This window comes from Ambystoma mexicanum, chromosome 9 (assembly GCF_040938575.1).
Source record: "Ambystoma mexicanum isolate Mex_15411 chromosome 9, UKY_AmexF1_1, whole genome shotgun sequence".
Taxonomy (NCBI): Eukaryota; Metazoa; Chordata; class Amphibia; order Caudata; family Ambystomatidae; genus Ambystoma; species Ambystoma mexicanum.
Genome location: NC_090931.1, coordinates 475075576 through 475097536, shown reverse-complemented (window position 1 = coordinate 475097536; position 21961 = coordinate 475075576). Strand labels below are relative to the sequence as shown.

Sequence of the window (21961 nt, the reverse complement as noted above, 5' to 3'; positions counted from 1 at the left end):
AAAAATACAAACAGAGGGACCTTGACACGTGAGGGATTGTGGGTACACTGCACGTCACTATAGGGATAGTGTTACAGACACGCCTTGTCGACGTCCCCTTTTCGACTACGAAAAACAAAATGCAATACTCCGCAGTGACCACTGGATGTCGGACTATGCAAAGCATGTGAATCTAAGCAGATACAACCATCAGAAATGCTTTTACGGGAAGTAATGCATTGTGACATAAGTGTGGATTATCATAAAGGATGTATGCACAAAAATGTGCATTTGCAACATGGATGCTTTTCTTGTAATCCACCATACATCGCTATTTCTGTCCTCAAGGTGTCAATGAATTCTACCAAGTCTTAAAATAAAGCCCAAATTCTTGCTGCAGAGAAGTCTTTAAAGTTTATTCATGAAATAGTCTTTGGAAACAAATGGCAGTCCTTTGTCATTGGATCATTCTTTTTCCTTCCTTCAACTGCTACCAACTGTAATTTCCTTCAAAACAAGGTGGGGGTTTCTCAGCTTGATTGCAGGTTGTATTGCCCCTTCACACTTCAAACTTCCTTGCCCTGGGACTCCCATTGCCCGTGGGTTAGCCTAGACCGGATTCTTTCCAACCTAGCAATTATCAATTAGGTGTTAGTATCTGCTGAGCGTTTATGGTGTGACTCCCTTCCTTAGGGGAGGATTTGAGCTCTGCCATCTGGAATAACTGGCTTTTGAGAGCTTGCAAATTCAGCCCATGTGGCTTAAAATCTTTATTTTCTTATCTTGGGTCCTGAATTAACACAAACCTGTAAAATAAAATAGACTGTGTGTCTTATCACCAGCAACAAACCCCTTTACATTGCTAAATAAGGAAAGCTTTCATTCAACAATTTCCTTTTTAAGCAGCCCATTTTTTTCTTTAGTTTGCAAAGGCCCATTTTTACATGTGTGGTGAAAAGCTAGCATTTTTCTTTAAATTCGGTTTGGCAGCTCCATCAGATTCCCACACTGTCTTTGCAGCCAAAGTCATTTTCTTGAAAGCAGGAGTTTTGTCTGACGCACAAATATATTGAAACTGACCAGGCTCAGAAAGTTAGACTCTCTTTGAACTGCTGAGCTTTGGATACTTTTGGAAAGAAATAAACGTGTGTTCCAGTGCGAGTAAAAAGTGAAGTTCCTTGTTGATTTCTCTCAGAGTTGGTTTGACAGAGCCTGTCATTCAGGAATTATGCCTGGTTTTGCTGAGACACAATGAAATATCCTGGGCATGACAGGGCCTTTTTAATCACCGTGGTTTCAGAATGAATAGGTGGAATTAGCGTCAAAGCAGCATTTTTAAAGGGTGAAAAAGTTTCCTTTTGAAGGGGAATTTTGGGTCTTCAGCAAAGCAGTGCTGCCTTTTCACAGTATTCCATTTGTTTCAGACCACATTGGCACGCTCTTTCAGTGTGTCCCCTGTTCCATCCTGCCTGAAGAGTGCTTGACAGGATGGTGCAGCCATCTTTTTGCAGCCATCTTTTGCTGCAAAAACGCAGTATTGAGGTCCTGGTGCGCACAGGAGTCAACACAGCCATGTTGCTGTTTCTTGTGCAAATGCAGCTTGGTGATGTGGGGAAATGCTGTTGAGTGGGTCAATATATCCCACATTGTCATTGGGGGTTGGCTGAGTTTGCGTAGTTCCCTTCTTGTGAACAGACAAAACACTCCGTCCCCACTGGGTTCGCCGATTGGCACCTTGGCCCGGCACATGGTGTGGGCAAGAGTGTTTTGGGATTGATGTTCACCCTGGCTGATGTAGTGAGGATCGTTGCTAACTGGACTGGTAACAGGGTTGCTGCGGCAGTCCCCAGATCAATCTGTTTGCAACGGCGACAAACGCCAAGTGCCGGAGGTTCGCCAGCAGGTTACTTACCTGTAACTGTTGTTCTCAAGCATGGGTCTGGCATGGATTCACATGTTCATGAATATTACCCGTTGTCAGGCTGGGAATCCTCAGTAAAAGAAATAATAGTTTCACTTTCACTTACAGTCTCAGGTTAGGGGCTGACCCGGCCCAGGGTGCCCGAGTGGCGGCCAGAGTGGCTCTTCCTCCCAGGCGGGAGGCTTCGGCCAAACTAGTGGAAAAGACCCCAGAGAAGATGATGCCGTCCCTAAGCCGAGACCGACCCCTTAGGACACCAAAAGGGGGTTAGAGGGGAGAGGGGAAGTGCTCCAGGGCCCAGATATTTTTTCTTCTGACAAAGAGGACATGGTTTCCGTCCACACGGTCCCGGAGGACGTTGGGGACACCGACGGGAACTTCGAGGAGGAAATCGTCAAAGGGGGGCGACGGCGGCGAGGACGCAGACTGGTACCACATAGGCGCTGGGCCCAGCAAGCCTGCTCCCCTGACACCTCCCAGAGATTTGTCTCAGGACATTCTTTCGACTCTCCACACGATGGTGTCGCAGATACAGAAGAGGATACCGATGGCACCACCGGCACCGGCCCCCTTGACACCAGGCCCACCACCACCAAAGAAAAAGAACGGCACCCTGTGCCGTCTCACCAGCCACCACACGCACCCTCCCCCATCGGGATACTGGAACAGACACAGCGACGACAGACGCAGATGACGGCAGCATCTCTCCACCTCCAAGGGCTTCTCCGCCGGAGGAAGTGGGTTCTTTCCATGCCATGGCGGCCCACAGGTCAGAACTCTACCATCTCATGCCAGAAGAGATGAAGGAGTACTTGCTTTATTAACGCCGGGAGGCGAAACGAAAAACCATCCTGGTGGTGCCTCTCCTGGATGACGTCTGGGATGAGGGCCTGGCGTTACTGAAAAACCCTGCATGAGCCCCAGCAAAAAGAGACTGGCTGGAGAAGAGATACTGTGTGCCAGTCTGCACCCAAGTGTCTACGGTCACAGCCATCACCTGACTTGATGGTTTTGGCCGCTGCGCGAACGAAGTCCTTCAACCCGTCACCCTCAAGCTCCGTTCCCCTTGACAGCAAAGGGATGAAGTTGGGACGTTGCAGGTAGAAAGGTCATCTAGTCAGCAGCTAAGACGCTCAAGGTGGGTAACGCTTTTGCGATCCTGGCCAGGTATGACCGAGAGTTATGGTACATCCCTGCTATTGGAATTCTTCCCTGATGACAAACTGGTCGAGGCGTTGGAGCTCCTCCAGGAGGGCGAGGTGGCGTTGAACCACACCACCACTGTGGCACTGGACATTGTGGACACTGGGTTCTGCCAAATGGGGGAACAGGGTTTGCCTCAGTCGTTGGAGGCCACCAACCTTAGGCAGGGTGTTCAGACGAGGGTCCTGGACATGCCGTTCGGAGACATTCTTTTCAGCAAGGCAGTCAGCGAGTCTCTTGAAGCCATCAAAGCCAACACAGAGATGGCCTGTGCACTGGGCACGCTGCAACAGCACCGTCCATCCTTTCGTTGATCTGGAGGGAAGTCGGGCAGATCATCGAAAGTTTTTGGCAGAGGAACATCCTTGTACCGCCAACCCTCCCGTTCCACGACCCAGGAGGCCTACAGGGACCGTTCCAAGGCCTTCGGAGGTGGCCGCCTGTTAGGGAGAATGTAATTCCTCTCTACCTTTTGCTGGACTCTAGGACTGGAGAGAGTGAGACCCTTTTTTCCCCACTCTCTCATGTATTTTAATGTGATTTTGAACTCTGTGTTTCTTTTGGTTGTGGAGGCTAACAAACTCCATAGGCATCATCTTTTACATTGTGACACACAGCACCTTCAGTGCAGTGATACAGGGAAGTCTTCCAGGTTTCCCAAAGTTTTAAATACCTTCTCTTGGATAAACTACCGTTTCCAAGAGCAGCGAAGTGAAATTAACTTTACTTGCACTTGTAACGTTCTAGACCCAGCACGCACAATCTTACAGTGCGGCAGTGGTTACTTAGTATCCACTTAGTCTAGCTTCTCATGTAACATTTTTATGTTACCCTTTCCTCAAAGAATGGCTGGTGGCAGTGGTTTACTTTTAACTACCGTGGTGTGCATTTACCACGGACTGCGTTTGCAGCTGCAGTAAAGCACCCAAGGGTGCCATTTTTTATCAAAAAATTGCCCGGTCTTCTTTTTTCACCATTTCTTTGTGGAAAGGACCTTGTTGATGTTTACTCTGCACGCCAAACCAGGTTTGGTCCCTTGGTTCGTTTTGTCTTTGGCGGGATACACAAGTGAAGTCCGCCTCTGGCTCCGGGGTGTCTGGTGTGGGAGGTGCCCGTAAATCCCTGTGCTTAGTCGCCTAGGAGACAGGAATGCAATCTTAGGTGATTGGCTGGGTGACAGACAGCTTGGCTGGAATGAATGGGAGAAACCTGCATAAACGGCAAGGCTTTTTGGCTTGCAAGGCAGAGTCGACCACTGGACAAAGGAATCCGAAGAAGAACTTAAGACACCTTCTGCAACGCCTGGACCGTTGGTTTGCCTGGTGAAGCCCTGCTGCTGCTTTGAAACTCCAAATTTGTATCAACAGAGAAGCCCCTGCAAATCTCTCTTTGAGTTGGTGGGACCAATCAACTCCAAAGTAAGCCACCTGGACATCCTCTAGGAGCTGGTTGAAATTCCTCTGCAGTTGCTGCTGGAACCGAATAGCCAGGGAGAAGAACACCCGATTGTGTGCGTTGCTTTTAAGCTGGCGAAGAGCTCAAGGACGACCCTCCGTACTCCCAGGAAGCAGGATTGACCGAGCCTGAGCCACCTCAACAGAGTGCTGGACCCGAGATGCAAGGAAAGGCCATCTCGACAACCAGGAACTGCAGTGTTGCCATTTGCGGTAGACGCGAGGAGCTAAAACACTGAAGCCCCACTTGTTTGAAGATTGCCAGTTGTGGTCAGTGACTGTCCCATTGCAGTGCAGGAGTCCCCAGACGTCATCCCTCTTGTCCCTACGACTGAGGCCCAGGAACACCAGGCTGTGCAGAGCTGCACTGGAACTGAAGTCATCTGCTGCCCTTGTTTTTCAACCTAAAGGTACTGTACAGTGTAAGAAAACGTACCTCTTGTTGTGTAGCTGCACTTGTTCTCTGTTGGTGAGACCTGTTGTGGTTGCTCTGTAAAGTTGCTGATAGCTTCTTTACTTCACAAGTCTAAACAGCTTGTGGCCCTGCTTTGAATTCTTCTTTTCTACAAAGACTTCTAATACATTGTGCAAGACTTTTACTTGCAAGAAGTGCTTCAGCTCACCTAGACTTTTGCCCAATTGACTTTGGCCTAGCCTGGCTCCGTGAATGACTCTTCTGCCCTCTGACATTGTGTTTTATCCTCCTTCCAGGAAGGGGTTAACTAACTTTGCATTGGGGGTTACCAAAAGTACTAACCTGCTTCAGAATATTTGTGTGATCTCTTGTTCTGTTCTAATAACCTTTTTCTTTGCCAAACTCTTAAGCCTGATCCTAAATGCAAACAGTGGTATATTAATGTCCACTGCACTGTGTCCTGGTTATTACTAAAGTCATCTGAGGGTATAGGAAGTGTCTGTGTGCCATCCTAAAAGGGTACTTACTGGTTTAGAAATGTGGATTTTGGAGTGTATTTGCGCGTTATTAATATATTGTCCCCTTCTGAAGAAGTTTTACTCTAACTGACTTAAATTTTAAAAAATGTAATCAAGAAACCTTGTGTGTAAGAGTTTATTTGAATACTTGTCTCTGTGTAACTCCCCTACAGCTCACATTGACCCCTCTTGAGATGAGCTTGGCTGCTCAACACGCTACTAACCTGTGTAGTTCAGACTTATACCAAAGGTTGGTTTCCTATTTCCAGGAGGTTAGGGTTGTTGTAGTGCACCCAAAGGGTACTGCATACAATCTTGCCTAACACCGCCATCGTCAAGGCTCCGATGGAGGCGCACAGGCCTCCAAGCAGGATTGAACCGGCCAGGACGTCGGACCCCCACCCCGGTGGGAGGTCAGCTGGCAAACGTAGTCGGCGTGTGTGAAATCATCTCCACCGATCGATGGGTGCTGGACGCTCTCACCCACGGACACACCTTGGAGTTGCTGCGAAGTGTCTGCGAATACCACCAGTGGCTCAGCCGGAACAACACATCCCTCAGCTGCGACTGGAGGTTTGGGCCCTGTTAAAAAAGGGGGCGTTGGAGCTGGTTCCTGAACAGCTCTGGGGCTCTGGAGTTTACTCCAGATACCTCTTAGTAAAAAAGAACACGGGCTGGATGCCCTTTCTCGATCGACGATGACTCAACAAGTACATCAAGTCCCAAAAATTCAGGATGGTCACGCTGCAGCACATGCTCTGCCAACTGGAGGAGGGAGACTTCCTGTCGTTGCTGGATCTAGAGAGATTTTCGAGAGATAATAGATGCCCTTACAAGGGATTGTTTAGACTGCCCAAAGAAAGTGGCACTGAAATGTCCAGCTTTTATTTATGCCGACAACGCAGTAATTTTGGCAATGGGCTTAAAAAAGGCGTTCAACATTTTTACATCAAAATGTAAGGAATTGATTGCATCTTGAAATAAATGTGGAAAATACCAAAACCATGGTCTTTAAGCCACAATCAACTAAACATCACTCCCTGTTGGTAAAAGTCGCACTGGAATAGGTTAGATATTTTGATTATCTTGGGGTGAAATTTCATGAGTCAGATGGGTGGTCCCAGCAGGTGTTTAAAAAAGGGAATGACCTAGAGAAACCTACCAGGGCCGTACAGTTCTTTTTTATTAGACATGGAAATGGTGCATTATCTCTGGCTCTGGATTTATATAAAAAACAGGCTATACCAGCAGCCATTTACGGTTCAGAACTCTGGGGCTATGCCAATAAAGGGAACCTGGCTGGCTCAGAGCATAAGTTATTGAAGAAATTAGTTCTTCCAAATAGTGCTCCCTCTTCTTTATTGCAACTTGAACTTAATATCACCCTGATAGGTGATGAAGTTGCTTTTAGACCCACTTTATATTGGGAGCACCTATGAAAAATAGAGTGCTTGTAAATGTATCGAGATTCGTTAAAGCACTTAATATCACTGAATGGAGGTAGAAGCATCAAGTGGGTAATGAACACAAAGTCTATTCTACCTAGGCTGGGAGCTTTTGATTTATGGGAAGAGGTTGGAATCTAAGCTACACTCCTGAAATTGGGTCAAGAGTATCTGGCGATGCAAACCAGTTGGTGGTCATATTTATCTAGATTTAATATCGCCTCTGTACGAACGCTCATTATATGTTCGTTTGAGACTGGAAATTTTATTGACTGCCTTTTTTACATGAACATGGTCTGATAATGGCTTGCGGTTATGTGTAATGTGTAAATTAGCCACCGAAACCATAACCCATTGTATATTGATATGCCCCAGTACCTTGAATTTCAGACGTTACTTGAAATCGGTCTTGTGGGAAGATGGCTATGTAGGCCAGACCATAAGATTTTTAAGACAGTCATCTCAATCTCATGTTGTTTTTTGCAACAGCAAGATGCATGCATAGAGTGTGGCTCTACAGATCAAAGGTTTTGAAAGATACTGTTAGGGGTTTGGAAACCTCGGAATTATTGTAAATGTAATTATAAACATATCTTGACTTGATTCAATCTGATTACACCCTACACACAAGTTGAAAAGTTTGATATGTCAGATAGGCGTTCACATAGGGGCTGCAAGTGTAACTCTCCCTGAGAAAGATGGGGGAATGTCCATTTTATGACCTGTAAGGCTTTTATTAGTTTATCCTAAAAAAAGAAATACATTATTTATATACGTTTTATAAGGATATATTTTATCATGAAATTAATGCCTCAAGATGTATTCTTTACTATTGTCTTACTTGAAGGTTTTTGAATAAAAGCTTGTTTGACTTACTGAAAATAGAATGTGCACTCGAAAATAAATGTAAAAATGTAATTTCTACCATCAACTCGTCCTTAGGCACATCAAAAAGTAACCAGACATCCCCATTGTTAGGTAAGATTTTAATATTAATGAAATATCTTCCTGACCTGTGTCAACCCCAGACCTTTTTGCTGGACTGGTAGATTATGTTCCCCTATGGCCCAAGTGAGTGGGAATCTTTTTCCACACTCAGTCTTTTACTTTTTTTATGGGTGTCATTTTTTAGACTCTCCATAGTGTCTTCTAAAAGTTATCCCCTTTGACAACATTTTGACAATAAGTCCTATTGTTGCTCTAGGGGCTCCCCTTTTAACCTTCTCTGGCTAACCTTGTGAGAACTACTGTTACCAAGGGTGGAACGGATCTTTGGATCCCTTTTACATTTTATTAGGTGAGAACAGCAACCCACACCCTATGTGTGGTGCTGGGGAGATACTGAGTATCCCCTTTCTCATTTTAAATGTAACATTTATGTTACAAGGACAAACTAACCTTTAATGGGTGGTGGCAGTGAACCTTTTTTATTAATTTGGTGAACCTTTACCGCAGGCTGTTTCCACATCCCCGGTAAAGGCCACCCATGAGTGCTCATTTTACCAAAATGGCCCCGTCTTCTTTTTTTCACCATTTTAGCATTTCTTGTCCTTTCTTGTTCCTTTCCCTGACATCCAGGGTGGGAAATTCCTTTGTGTGATTTCTATCTTTGGCGGGAGTCCTCTGGACTCCCGTACAGGCTGCAGAGTGTCTATGAAGGCAGGAAGCGAGGGACGGGTGCACAACTCTGCAGTACTTTGTCTTCCAGCCTAAGTGTTAGAATCCAGTTTCACGCTGGGAAGCTGGCTTTCCTGGAAGGATTGCCAACCACCCCACCCTCACCCTCCCCGACCCCCAGTTTGAATGTTGCATGGCTGTTTGAATGGTTGGGTTCCTGCATAAGTCAGATCCTGGAAGCTGACGAGGTAGTCGACCACTGGAACCAAAACCGAAGAGGAAGATGAAGAAATCGCAGCTGAGACGATTTCCAGCGACCAGAGAGCCTGCTGTGTAACTGGTGCCTGCTGTAGCCCTTCCTTCCAATCAGCCTGGGCACTCCGAAAATGACGGCCCCAACCCAGAGCCTGGTGAAACCCACTAGACTCAAGAAGACATGCATTTTCAGCCATCCAATGTTGTGCTGCGACTTTGCTCGACTGCAATACCCCAAAACACTCGGACCTGGAGCCGTTGTGTGGGGGCACAGTCTTCCAAATATCAAATCTCGCTGAAAATTTGTGGGCATCCTGCTGGATCTCCCGACGCACGATTCAGGTCCGAAAAGTCCCAATACCATAGTGCTGGACCTTGCAAACAATGAGAATCCGACCAGCTATATTCTGTCTTCTGTGCTCCTGAAAAGACGCCAAACCCACAGAGCCGCATCCTGCTGCGAGAAACTCTTGACTGAAACCTTCTCCTGTGATTCCGTGGTGCAAAAGTCCTTCCAAAGTCCTTTCTTCCGTCTTCTTGATAAAGGAATCCATCAACAAGGTTTTTGGCTGCAGATCATGAAGTTTTCCTGTTGCAACTCTTCTTCTGTGCTGAGGTACTGTGTTGGCTGGGGTATTTTACCTACCTTAAGCCTTTGAGATTTCTTTATAGCTTTGGGGTATTTTCTGTGATTGGGAGGCCATTCAACCAGTTCACCCAGGCCCATTGCGGTATCATCCTAGGGTGTCTTCTCTGAAGTTCCTGGACCCTCAACTAACTTTAAAGTGAAATACTTACATGTTTGAACAGTCTTCCTCTGGAACTCTGACTTTGCCTGCAACTGAATTCTGGCTCACCTTTCCTACAGCTGACACCTAGACCACTAGGGTCCCTCTACTGCCTCTGAGTGAACTCAGGCTATAGAATAAAGGAAGTAAAGGGTTCTGCCTTGAAAAGAATAACAAGTGTTAAAAAGTTACTTACTTGTAAAAGAAGTTGTTTGGTAACTGTAACTCTGAGAGTGAACAGTTACAAAAGTTATTACCCCCGAATTGTTCTGCCATTATGAAAAGTATATATGTTTTTTTTACTTACCTTGGAAATGTGTTGCCATTCTGAAAAGTATATGTAACATCTTTCTTTCCTTAGCAACTGTTTCACCATTCCAACAGAAAGTAGATGTAAGGTTTAATTCCTCGGCTGCGATTTGGTTCTGCCTCTTCTCAAAAGTTATGCTGTTGGTTACACTTCACTAATCCTTTTGGGATACATGTATAATGTATGAGTGTCTCCAAATTGGTCTTGCTACCCCTGACATGTCTGTTAGCCTGTCCAGAATAAGTCTGCCTTGGGTTTTACCTACCTAGAATAACCCTGGGTCATTCATAAAGTGTAACATTGGGTTTTGCTTTCCCTGGTCTGTTTTAGACGGACACAAAAAGAGTCTAAGGTTTACACCTGCCTTTTAGTTGCTCATAGCTCCTTTAAAAGTGTATGGGTTTTACGTACTTTGAATTGGCTGTGTGCCATCCGAAAATAAGTTACACACGTTATTGCTTATTTTAATCTGTGTTTCACTGATCTCAAAAAGCACCTGTAATGGTATATTACCCCCTTAGGTTATACTCACCTAGAATAAATGTTATCCTGAATCAGAGTTATAGGTTTTTACTGTACCTAGAATGTGTTCCACAATTTACAGAAAGTATATTGTCCAGTTGGTTTACTTTGTGATTTCTTGCTGAGCATCACGGTAAAACTGCTACGGTCTACTACCTTTATATTACTGAAAGTAATCTAAAAAGTAACTTTTGGTTTGACTTACCTAGAACTCCTGTTCAGTGTTTCAAATAAGGTTTTATGCTTTAGTCTGTGTACCTCTGAACAGTGTTGCGTTTTTATGATGTGTTTATGTGCTTTATCATAGTAGTTACCTACCCATGAATCTCTTGGTCTGCTTGTATATATAATGAGCCCTTTATTTTTTTACAATACATAGTGTATCAATGTTTCTTTGGAACATATTGATATACGTTTCTTTGTACAGCCTTCTACTAAGAATGGAGTCTTGTACTGCCTCAGTTGAATGGTTTTACTAAGCCCTTAGTTGGACTTCAGAAAAACTGTCCTAACATCCATGTACTGCATTGTAAGATGCTGTGTGCACTGTTAGAAAAGTCACCAAGACAGGTAAAAATTTAAACACAAAAGGAAAACATAGTTTCCATGCATTGATAGTCTGGAATACTGATCAGTTTCCCCATGACAAAATGATCAAAAAGGCCAGGGAAATGAAGCTAAAGACTTCACTTCTCTGTAAAAAGTCAAAGCCGTTGCAAAAACAAAAGCAAAACTTTGGGAGTGCATAGAATATGGAGGAAAAGTTGCCTAAAAGAGAAATCATTCCTAACATTAACTTATGCATCAAAGGGAATAGTTTAGTCACACAAGTCCACATGATAGTACATGATTCTAGGTCCCCTTGCACTCGATTGTACAGTGTGCATGATACAGAATATCACATCACAGTATTTGAATAATTAAAGTATTTGCAGCGTCATTACTCTTCATTTAACACACACACTTGCACAAAGAGCTCTGAATTGCGGACTGCTCATCTTCTTTTATTGACTGTGTTGGGGAGAATTCTCAGAAATGTGCTAATTCTGCTCTACCTTAGAGATCCCCAGTGTTAGGCAAGATTGTATGGCGTACTCTTTGGGTGCACTACAACAACCCTGACCTCCTGGCAATAGAAACCCAACCTTTGGTATAAGTCTGCACTACACAGGTTGGTAGCGCGTGGAGCAGCCAGGCTTATTTCAAGAGGGATCAATGTGAGCTGGAGGGGAGTTACACAGAGATTCACAGTGACAAGTGTTCAAATAAACTCTTACACTCAAGGTTTCTTGATAAAACAATTAATGTATTTATCTGTCAGTTATAGTAAGCCTTCTTGAGAAGGGAGCAATATAAAACCACGCCAAAATACACTTCAAAAATACACTTCAAAAATACACATTCTTAGTTAACTAAATCAGCAAATAGCCATTTGGGATGACACACAGGCACCACCTACACCCCCAGGTGAGTTCAATAGCTAGGGTGCTGTTGGCATTAATATATTACTGTTGCATTAAGAATATTCTTAGGAGTAGTGTTAAAGAGCAGAGAGTTCAGAATAAAACAAGTATTCATACAGTTATTCTTAAGTAGGTAAGTACTTTCAAACACCCCCCCAATGCAAAGTTAGTTAACCCTTTCCTGGAAGGAATGCAAACACATAAGCAGAAGAGAGATTAGTCATTCAGGGAGCCAGGCCAGCCAATGTTAAGTTAGCAAAAAGTCAAGGTGAACTGAAGCTCTTCTTGCAGGTAAGTAGAAAGTCTTTTCCAATGTTTAAAAAGTCTTGGTAGAATAGAAGCAATCAAAGTAGGGTCACAAGCTGATTAGGCTTGTGAAGTAAAGAAGCAGCAGGCTAATCTACATATGCAACCGCGCTAGTCTCCAGTGAGGTCAGTGGCTACACAACTAGAGGTAAGTTCTCTTAAACTTTACAGTACCTTTAGGTTGAAGAAAAAGTGCAGCAGATGACTTCTGTTCCTGTGCAGCTCTGCAGATCTCGCTGTTCCTGGGCCTCAGGCATGGGGACAAGAGGAAGAACTTCTGGGGACTCCTGCACTGCAATGGGATGGTCACCGCTCGCAACCGGCAAAACTTCAAACAAGTGGCTGTTTGGTGTTTCAGCTCCTCGCATCTACTGCAAATAGCAACACCGCGGTTCCTGGCTGTTGAGATGGGCTTTCCTTGCATCTGGGATCCTGCACTCTGTTGAGAGGGCTCAGGCTTGGTCAGTCCTGCTTCCTGGGAGTCCGGAGGATTATCCTGGAGCTCTTGGCCAGCTTAAAAGCAACACACACAAACTGGTGGTCCTCTCCTTGGCTATCCGGTTCCACTAGTGACGACAGTGTATAATCGGCCAGCTTTGAGAGGCTGCCAGGAGTTGATTGGTCCCACCAACTCAAAGGGAGAAGTCGTCCTTACAGGGACTTCTCTGTCGGATACGAATTTGGAGTTTCAGCACAGCAGCAGGACTTTACTGGGCAAACCAACGGTCCAGGAGTTGCAGCAGGCGTCCTCTTCAACTTCTCCTTCGGATTCATTCGTCCGCTGGTCGACTCTGCCTTCCAAGCCAAAAGCCTTGCCTTTTAAACAGCTTGCTGCCATTCATTCCAGCCCAGCTGTCAGTCACCCATTAGGGTGGCCATTACAGCTGGCCAATCACCTAAGAGTGCATTCCTGTCTCCTAGGAGACTAAACACAGGGAGTTTCAGGCACCTCCCTCGCTTCCTGCCCCCGCCAGACACCCTAGAGCCAGAGGCAGGCTTCACTCGTGAATCCTGCCAAAGGCAAAACGAACAAAGGGACCAGACCTGGTTTGGCGTGCAGAGTAAATCTCCAGAAGGACCTTTCCACAAAGAAATGGCGGAAAAAGAAGACTGGGGCCATTTTGACGAAAATGGCACCAATTGGTGCTTTACCGTGGCTGCGAACGCAGCCCGCTGTAAAATCCCATAATGGTAGTAAAAAGTAAACCACTGCCACCAGCCATTGAGTGAGGAAAGGGTAACATAAAAATGTTACATGAAGAGCTAGACAAAGGGGATACTAAGTAATCCCTCCAGCACAGTAAGATAGTGTGTGCTGGTTCTAGAAAGTTACAAATGTAAGTAAAGTCAATTTCACTTTACTGCTCTGGGAAACAGTAGTTTATCGCAGAGAAGGTTTTTAAACCTTGGGGAAATTTTCAAGACTTCCCTGTGCCACTGCACCGAAGGTGCTGTGTGACAAAATGTAAAAGATGATGCCTATGGAATTTCAGACTCCACAACCAAAAAGAAACACAGTGTACAAAATCACATTAAAATACATGAGAGATTGGGAAAATGGGTCTCGCTCTCTCCAGGTTAAAAAAAATAAAGCCCACAAAATCCCGCAAAGTTAGAGGAAATTGGCACATTTCTGAGAATTCTCCCTAACACCCAGCAACTTTGCTGGATTTTAGGCCTTTTAATTTCTAACCTGGAGAGAGTGAGACAGGGAAAAAACCTTCTCTTGTGTAAACTACTGTTTCTAGGGGCAGTGAAGTGAAATTGACTTTACTTGCATTTGTAACTTTCTAGACCCAGCACACACCTTACAGTGGGGTGCTGGAGGGGTTACTTAGTATCCCCTTTGTCTAGTTTATCATGTAACATTTTTATGTTACCCTTTCCTCACTGAATGGCTGGTGTCTGTGGTTTACTTTTAACTACCATTGGGAGTTGTTACCGCGGGCAGCGTTCCCAGCTGCAGTAAGGCACCCATGGATGCCCATTTTGTCAAAATGGCCCCGGTCTTCTTTTTTTGTCATTTCTTGTTGGAAAGTTTCCTTCTTGAGATCTACTCTGTGCACCAAACCAGGTTTGGTCTCTTTGTTCGTTTTGTCCTTGGCGGTATTCACAAGTGAAGCCCGCATCTGGCTCCAGTATGCCTGGCAGGGGCAAGAAGTGAGGGAGGTTGCCAAAACTCCCTGTGCTTAATCCCCTTGGTTACAGGAATGCACCCAAAGGTGATTAGCCGTCTGACTGTCCAGCAAGGACAGCCACCCTGCTGTCTGATTGACAGCTAGGCTGGAATGAATGGGAGAAACCTGCATAAAAGGCAAGGCTTTTTGGCTTGGAAGGCAGAGCCGACCAGTGGACGAAGGAAGCTGAAGAACAACTTGGAAGAGACGTTTGCCCAGTGAAGCCCTGCTGCTGTGCTGAAGCTCTGAATTCGCCTGACTAGAGAAGCCCTGCAGGGATGACTTCTCCCCTTGAGTTGGTGGGACCAATCGACTCCAAAGTGAACTCTTCTGGACATCCTCTCGGAGCTGGCTGTACTTCCTTGTTTCTGCTGGAACCGAAGTGCCAAGAAGATGAACACCAGATTGGAGTGCATCACTTTCAAGTCGGACCCGAGCTGCTGGAAGATCCTTAAGATTCCTAGTAAGCAGGACTGACCAAGCCTGAGCCACCTCAACAGAGTGCTGGACCCCAGATGCGAGGAAAGTCCAAAGTGGTATCCAAGAGTCCGCGGTGGTGCTATTGGCTGAGACTTGAGAAGCTGAAACCGCGAAGTACCGCTGAATAGAAGTGTCCTCTTGTGTCGCTGACAGTCCTGTTGTGTTGCAGGAGTCCCCAGAAGTCCTCACTCTTGTCCCCACGACTGAGGCACAGGAACAAAAGGATTTGCAGAGCCACACAGGAACAGAAGCCAGCTGGAACCATTTCTTCTATCTAACCAAAGGTACTGGAAGGTCTAAGAGAACGTACCTCTTGTTATGGTAGCCTTACTGGATCTCATTTGAGACTTGTCTTGGTTGGTTCTGTAGAGTTGCTACAGCTTCTTTACCTCACAAGCATAATCCGCTTTTTGTCCCTACATTGATTCCATTTTTCTACAAAGACTTCTAAAACATTGTACAATACTTTTATTCACCTACAAGAAGTGCTTCAGCTCAACTAGACTTTTGCCCAATTGACATTGGCTGGCCTGGCTCCCTGAATAACTCTTCTGTCCTCTGACATGGTGTTGTACCTTTCCTCCAGGAAGGGGTTAACTTACTTTGCATTGGGGATTCAAAAGTACTCACCTGCTTCAGAATAATTGTGTGATCTCTTGTTTTATTTTATACCCCTTTTCTTTGACATGCTTAACAGTATTGCTCTTAATGCAACATTGATATATTAATGTCCACAGTGTCCTAGCTATTTAAGTCACCTGAGGGTGTAGGAAGTGTTGTGTGCCATCCCAAATGGGTATTTGCTGGTTTAGAGAAACTTAGAGTGTGTGTTTTGGAGTGTATCTGCGTGTTACTATCATATTGCCCCCTTCTGAAGAAGGCTTATTCAAACTGACTGTTAAATTAATAATTGTTTAATCAAGAAACCTTGTGTGTAAGAGTTTATGTGGATACTTGTGACTATGAATCTGTGTAACCACCCTACTGCTCACATTGACCCCTCTTGAGATAAGCCTGGCTGCTCAGCCACACTACCACCCTTTGTAGCACATACTTATACCAAAGGTTGGGTTCCTATTACCAGGAGGTCACGGTTGCTGTTGTGCACCCAAAGGGTACTGCTCCAAATCTTGCCTAACAGACTCTAATTGTGTTTTCCCCAAAAAAGAGTCCCTTTCCAATATATAATTTTTTTCTCAAGGAATACAAGCAATGATGAGTTGTAAAATGTGATTTATCTGGTTCTATATATTTATGCGGCTCTCTTCATCAGAAACCTTCCCCTTAGTTTCTGTTGAGGTTCATAGAGACAATTGTTGGACTGTCAACCAAAAAAGGCAACCAGGCTCATGAATGTGGAAAACTGAATTATTTTTTTTAGACAGTTCTCATCCCTCCCAGCACCTCTGCCCAGTTGTAGGTGTGTGCCCATCTCCTTTTTAAGAATGACCTCCTGGATCTGCTGTTTGATCAATGCTCCCAGCGACATAGCAACTTCACATGCATGTGTCTGTAAAGATAATCGCCCCATTCCACAGTTTGAATTCTTGCCTCTATACATATAAACCTTCAAGAGGCACTTCTGCCTGTGTCCTTGCAGATTTGAAGTAGTAATTTGCTGATGAAATGGATACCAGGCACCACTGACAGAAAAGCACCAGGCAAAGAGATGGAAAGAATCTGACTGATATTCCCGATCCTGGAGGGAGCATGTCATTTCTGGAGGTAAAACAAACCCCCTCCTTTCCCCTGCTCTTCCTCTTTGATCAGAATGGGGTTGGCTAGAGCACCACTGAACTGCCAGCTCTTCTGTATGTTGAAAGTTATTGAACCCCACATACAAGGTCTGAGCCACCTCCCATCCACTTGGCCTGCCAAACAAATAAGTTTCCCTCATTAAACAACATGTAATGGTGTAATGACACCTCCCTGCAGTCCAGAACAAGTAAGAAATTGTATGTTTACGTTGCACTGCTTTGGCAACACATGTTGGCCCATTCCTTCCCTTTCTTTTTCTGACTATCAATAGGTCCCCAGGTGAAATAGGAATTGCCTGATGCTAGGGCAGAATAATTGTTGTTCATTTCAACTCTGTCATTGAAATAGTTTGAATCGTGAGGAAGCCCCTTCCCTGTCACAGAGAGCCAAAAATGAGTCCCATCCCAGTGGCCTGAACACTTTGTGTGCTTTCTTTTTAATGCTTATGTGAGATCTCCAGTTGTTAAGCAGGGCATACCTGAGAACAATGCTGTACTAATTAATGAGATGTAAAACCCTTCTGTGAAAACAATTATGGATAGAGACTTGTTTGGTCTATGCTTTCTGCAGAGGCTTCCTGTTTATTATGCCAACTTGTATTCTAACCTCACAAGTAAAGGTGTTCTTATGATTTTGATAGCATGCTTTTTCTGGAAGGGAAAGGTGAAGAAACTGAATTCTAAACGAGATGATTGGTAAATGGATGCAAGTTCTCGTTTAATAACCTTTTGGAAGGGCAAAGTTGTTAGGGTACTCCAAAATCACACAGCATTTAAACAGCAGTGATTGGACAGAGAAATCCATCCTTTCTGTCAAGCATTTCGTAATCCTTCCTGATAGCCCATGTGTGAAATTATTAATTTAATAATGCGCCAACAGTCCTATTTAGCAAACGTTTTGCTTTGAGTGAGAACTGTGCAACAGTTCCTAAATGATTATTTATTAGCTAGAGCGTTTCCCATTTAGAAAGGTGTGCCAACAAAAATTAACTATAAGAACATGCAATTTGTCATGAATAGTGAGGGATAATGCCTCCAGCGCGAAGGGTGACATCTTTAGCTGCTCATAGAAGATACTCTGCTATTCGTCTATCCGAATGTTCTTAGTTTGTTCAATTCTTTTTACTTGTTTCAGGAAACGGAGGTTTCACTCACGCAGAGTACAGCGTGATGTGTTAAAAAAGAAGACATTTGATGGCGAAGATGATGAGGATGTTGGCTTACCACCTTACAAACACAGGCATTCAGGTAAACTGGTGCTGATGGCAATGCAAATCAAGTGATGCCTTTCACTAGGTTGTGCTGTCATATTGGGCACAGTTAACTGTCTACTATTCACATAGACTTTGGAAACTACTTTCTGCAATGTTGCAAATAGATAGCCTGCAATGTTACTTTTCAGATGGATTTTGGGAAGCCCTCCCATTCTCGAACAGATAACACTGAAGTCTAGTTAAGCTCAGTCAAGGTAGCTAGCAGAGAGGTAAGTCTTAGACTTAGGAGAGCGCATTATGAAGGATTGCCACGTCTGGTTGGTGGTGCGGCTTAAGACCAGGGCCTGTACCCCAAGTGATTCGCAGGGGCAAGCTTCTTCCAGATCCAGCCCACCTAAGTGGGCTTCCAAGTCATTTGAGGGCGCTCCATCCGTGGGGGCCCAACACAAGGCCAAGCACTGCAAGTCCACTTCCATCTGGGTTACCGCTTCAGCGGGTCCTGCTATGGTCAGGGCACGTTCATCATCTCCGTCGGCCTCGATCTTCAGCCACTGCTCCAGCTCTTCATCCAAGAGGAAGTCAGCTACCCCCGGGAAGCTGCAGGAAATGCTGGATAAGGCCAAACAGGGTAAGGTGTCCAAACCGCCCGTGAAGGAGAAGGCCAAGCAGAACAAGGTGTCTGAACTGCCCGTGAAGAAGGCCAAGATGGCCGACCTGCTTGTGAAGGCCCAGGTGGTCCAGGCAAAATCATCCTCCTCGATCGAGATGATGGTGGCCTACCTTTCGAAGGCGAAAGGGGCTGACCCCACCCAGGGTGTCCCGGCGGCAGCCAGAGTGTCTCTCCCGGCCAGGAGAGAGTCTTTGTTCAAGCCGATAGAAAAGACTCTGGAGAAGAGGATGCCGGACCTCAGCCCGAGACCGACACCTCAGGACCCGAAGAATTGGGAGGGAAGGGCAGAAGAACTCCAGGGCATGGACATTTCTTCGTCCAACGAGGAGGAGATACTTTCCGTCCACATCATCCACGGTGACGACGATGGGAACGTCTAAGAGATACCCGCCAGAAGTGGCGGCGACATCGATATCGTCGACGAAGACAACATGGGCACTGGGTCCAGTGACCCTGTTCCCCAGGTGCCCCGTAGTGAATTGTTGCAGGATATCCTCTCGACACTCCACATGCTGGTGTCGGAGATTCAGAGGAGATTACCGACGGCTCCATCAGCTCCAGCAGCACCACCGGTGACCCCGGTGACACCGGGGCAGCCACTGACAAAGAAGAGGAGACGACGCCCTACGCCTCGATTCCAACCGTCTCTGCCCTACCCCTAGGGGGACGGGGACGGACACGGCAACGATGGATACAGACATTGACACAGGATGCCGAGAGGCTCTCCACCGGACGAAGTAGGATCTTTTCATTCCATGATTGCCCGGGTGTCAGAGCTTTTTCAACTCACCCTGGAGGAGATGGAGGGCTTCCTGTACTAATGAGGGAGGACAAGAGAAAGACTATCCTGTCGGTACCACTCCTGGACAACGTCTGGGATGAGGTGCTGGCGTTGCTGAAGAACCCTGCTTCAGCCCCAGCGATGAGAACCCGGCTTGAGAAAAAGTACCAGGTGCCGGAGTCTGTGCCCAAGTGCCTGCGGTCTCAACCGTAGCCCGACTCGGTGGTCTCGCCAGCTGCCAGGAAGAAGTAGTCAAGTTAATCGTCTTCATCTGTACCCCCGAGAGAAAGAAATTGGATTCCATGGGTAGAAAGGTAATATACTCGGCGGCGACAACGGTGAAAGCGGCCAACGCCTTGGTGATCCTGGCAACATACGACCGGGAGCTTTGGTACAAGATGGCTACGCTCCTGGATTTCCTCCCGAATGACAAGCAGGTTGAGGCTGTGGAGATCCTCCAGGAAGGCGAGGTGGCGTCAGAACACGCCATCACGGTGGCACTGGACGTTGCGGACACAGGTTTACGCCAGATGGGCATCAGGGTTTGCCTTCACCGTTGTGGCTGGCTCAAAGTCTCCAACTTCAGGCAGGAGGTCCAGACGAGGGTCCTGGATATGCCATTCGACTGAGACAACCGGTTCGGGAAGGCTGTCGATGAATCCCCCCAGGTCATCAAGACCGACACAGAGATGGCCCGTGCAGGTTGCGGATGCGCCCGCTGCAGGAATTCCTCAATGCCCAGTGGGTCCAGGTGACCGTAGGCTTTCAGGACAGGATCACGCTCAACAAGGAGTTCCGTTGGCGATAAGGTGGTGGGGCGTGCACTCCAATTTCACAGGAGGCTTGGATTTCCAGAGCTTCCCTGGAGGGATGGGGAGCCCATACCAGACGTCTTCACACAAGCGGTCTGTTGCAGCCGGAGGAGAAGACGATACACATCAACGTTCTGGAACTGCGGACAGTGTTTTGGGTCCTCAAGTCATTTCTGACATCCCTCAAGGGCAAAGTGATGAGGGTCTTCACGGACAATACCACCACAATGTTTTACATCCGGAAACGGGGGGGGCACCAGATCCCTAGCGTTCTCCAAAGAGGCGCAGGACTTGTGTCACTGGGTGGCATCCAGGGGATGTTCCTCATTCCGTTTCACCTGCCAGGGGTAAAGAACACGGTTGCCGACTCCCTCAGCAGGGATCTGCGCTCTTGCCACGAGTGGGAGCTTCAGCAGGATCAAGTGGATAACCTTTTCGTCAAATGGGGCAGTCCCCAGATCGATCTGTTTGCGACAGCGACAAGCACCAAGTGCCGGAGGTCCAGCAGCAGATTCCCCCAGCTGGGGAGCATGGGGGACGCATTCTCATTCCCTTGGGATTGCCTGTTTCTGTATGCGTTCCCTAGGTTGCCGTTACTACTTCGAGTTATCGGTCAACTCAGACGGTACCGTTGCAGGATGATCCTCGTCGCACCAGCATGGCCGAGTTAGATCTGGTACCCAGACCTTCTCAGCATGTCAGAGTCCCCTCCAGTCAAGCTGTCAGTGGTCGCAGATCTTCTCACCAGGGAAAGGAGGTGTAATTCTACACCACTACCCAGGTTCTCTGAACCTGAAGGCCTGGCTCCTGCAGCATTAGAGTTTGGTGGCTACGATCTTCCGTCGGACTTGCAGGGTGGTACTTGCCAAGGCCAGGGCATTGTCTAAGTTGAAATGCTACAGGCACAAATGGAAGCGCTTTGCGGCTTGGTTTCGGTCGCAGAAGATCAACTCTCTCAGGGTCACGGCCCCTCAAGTAATTCCATTTTTACTCGCATTGGCTAAATCGGGACTGGCTCATGCCTCCATCAAGGTACATCTGACGGCTATCTCCCGCTACATCAGATCTCTGTCACTGTCTTCACTGTGGTACCACAGTCTAGTCAGAGTTAAACAAAGGACTGTTCCGCTCGTTCCCCCCCCCCCTGCTGAAGGCTCCGGCCCCGGCCCGGCGTGGGAACTCATTGTGGTGCTGAGTAGGCTAATGGGTGATGGGGGGGGGGGGGGGGCCTTTCGAGCCAAAGCATTCAGCTCCGCTCAAGTTTCTGTCGTGGAAGACCGTTTCCTTGTGGCTATCATCTCTGCAAAACGAGTGGAAGAGATCCAGCCCCTGTCAGCCCTACTTGACTTTCCACGAGACGAGGGTGGTGCTGCAGACGCACCCCTCTTTCATGCCCAAGGTTCAGTCGGAAATGTAATCTCAACGAGCCCTTGGTGTTAATTTTTCTTTTTTCTGACGCCTTCGTCACCGGCTGAAAGTTAGAGCGCTGACAGTTTTTGGGCCAGCTGGAAGAGTTTCCAGAAAACTTCCCAGTTTTTGTGAACTTTGGTCCTTTGAACCATGGGAAGGCCCTGTCCAAGGATTCCATCTCCAGGTGGCTCTCCAACTGTATCACTCACTGTCACCGGTTGGCAAACTGACTGCTGCCTGGCTGTTCTTGAGCCCATTCTACCAGAGCGATCGCTGCTACAATGGCGTTCCTGTCTGGTGTGCCCCTGCTGGACATTTGCAGGGCTGGTGCATGCATGTGTACGCACACCTTCACGAAATTCTACTGCGCGACACAGTGTCCAGGGAGGAGTCCAGAGTTAGCCAAGCAGTGCTGTGCCACCTGTTCGCTTGAAGGTGAGCATGGTGATGAGGTAAGAGATTGC

At 46.6% G+C, this 21961-nt stretch overlaps 1 protein-coding gene across 2 annotated transcripts in view; it reads left to right on the top strand.

Annotated features, from left to right (window-relative positions):
* NCBP3 (nuclear cap binding subunit 3) overlaps nt 1-21961 on the top strand; it is a 552095-nt gene that overhangs the window by 308527 nt on the left and 221607 nt on the right. For both annotated transcript variants that reach the window (XM_069615023.1, XM_069615024.1), the window contains one exon: nt 17746-17858. In XM_069615023.1, the coding sequence (XP_069471124.1) occupies nt 17746-17858 (113 nt within the window). The remainder of the gene's footprint in view (nt 1-17745; nt 17859-21961) is intronic.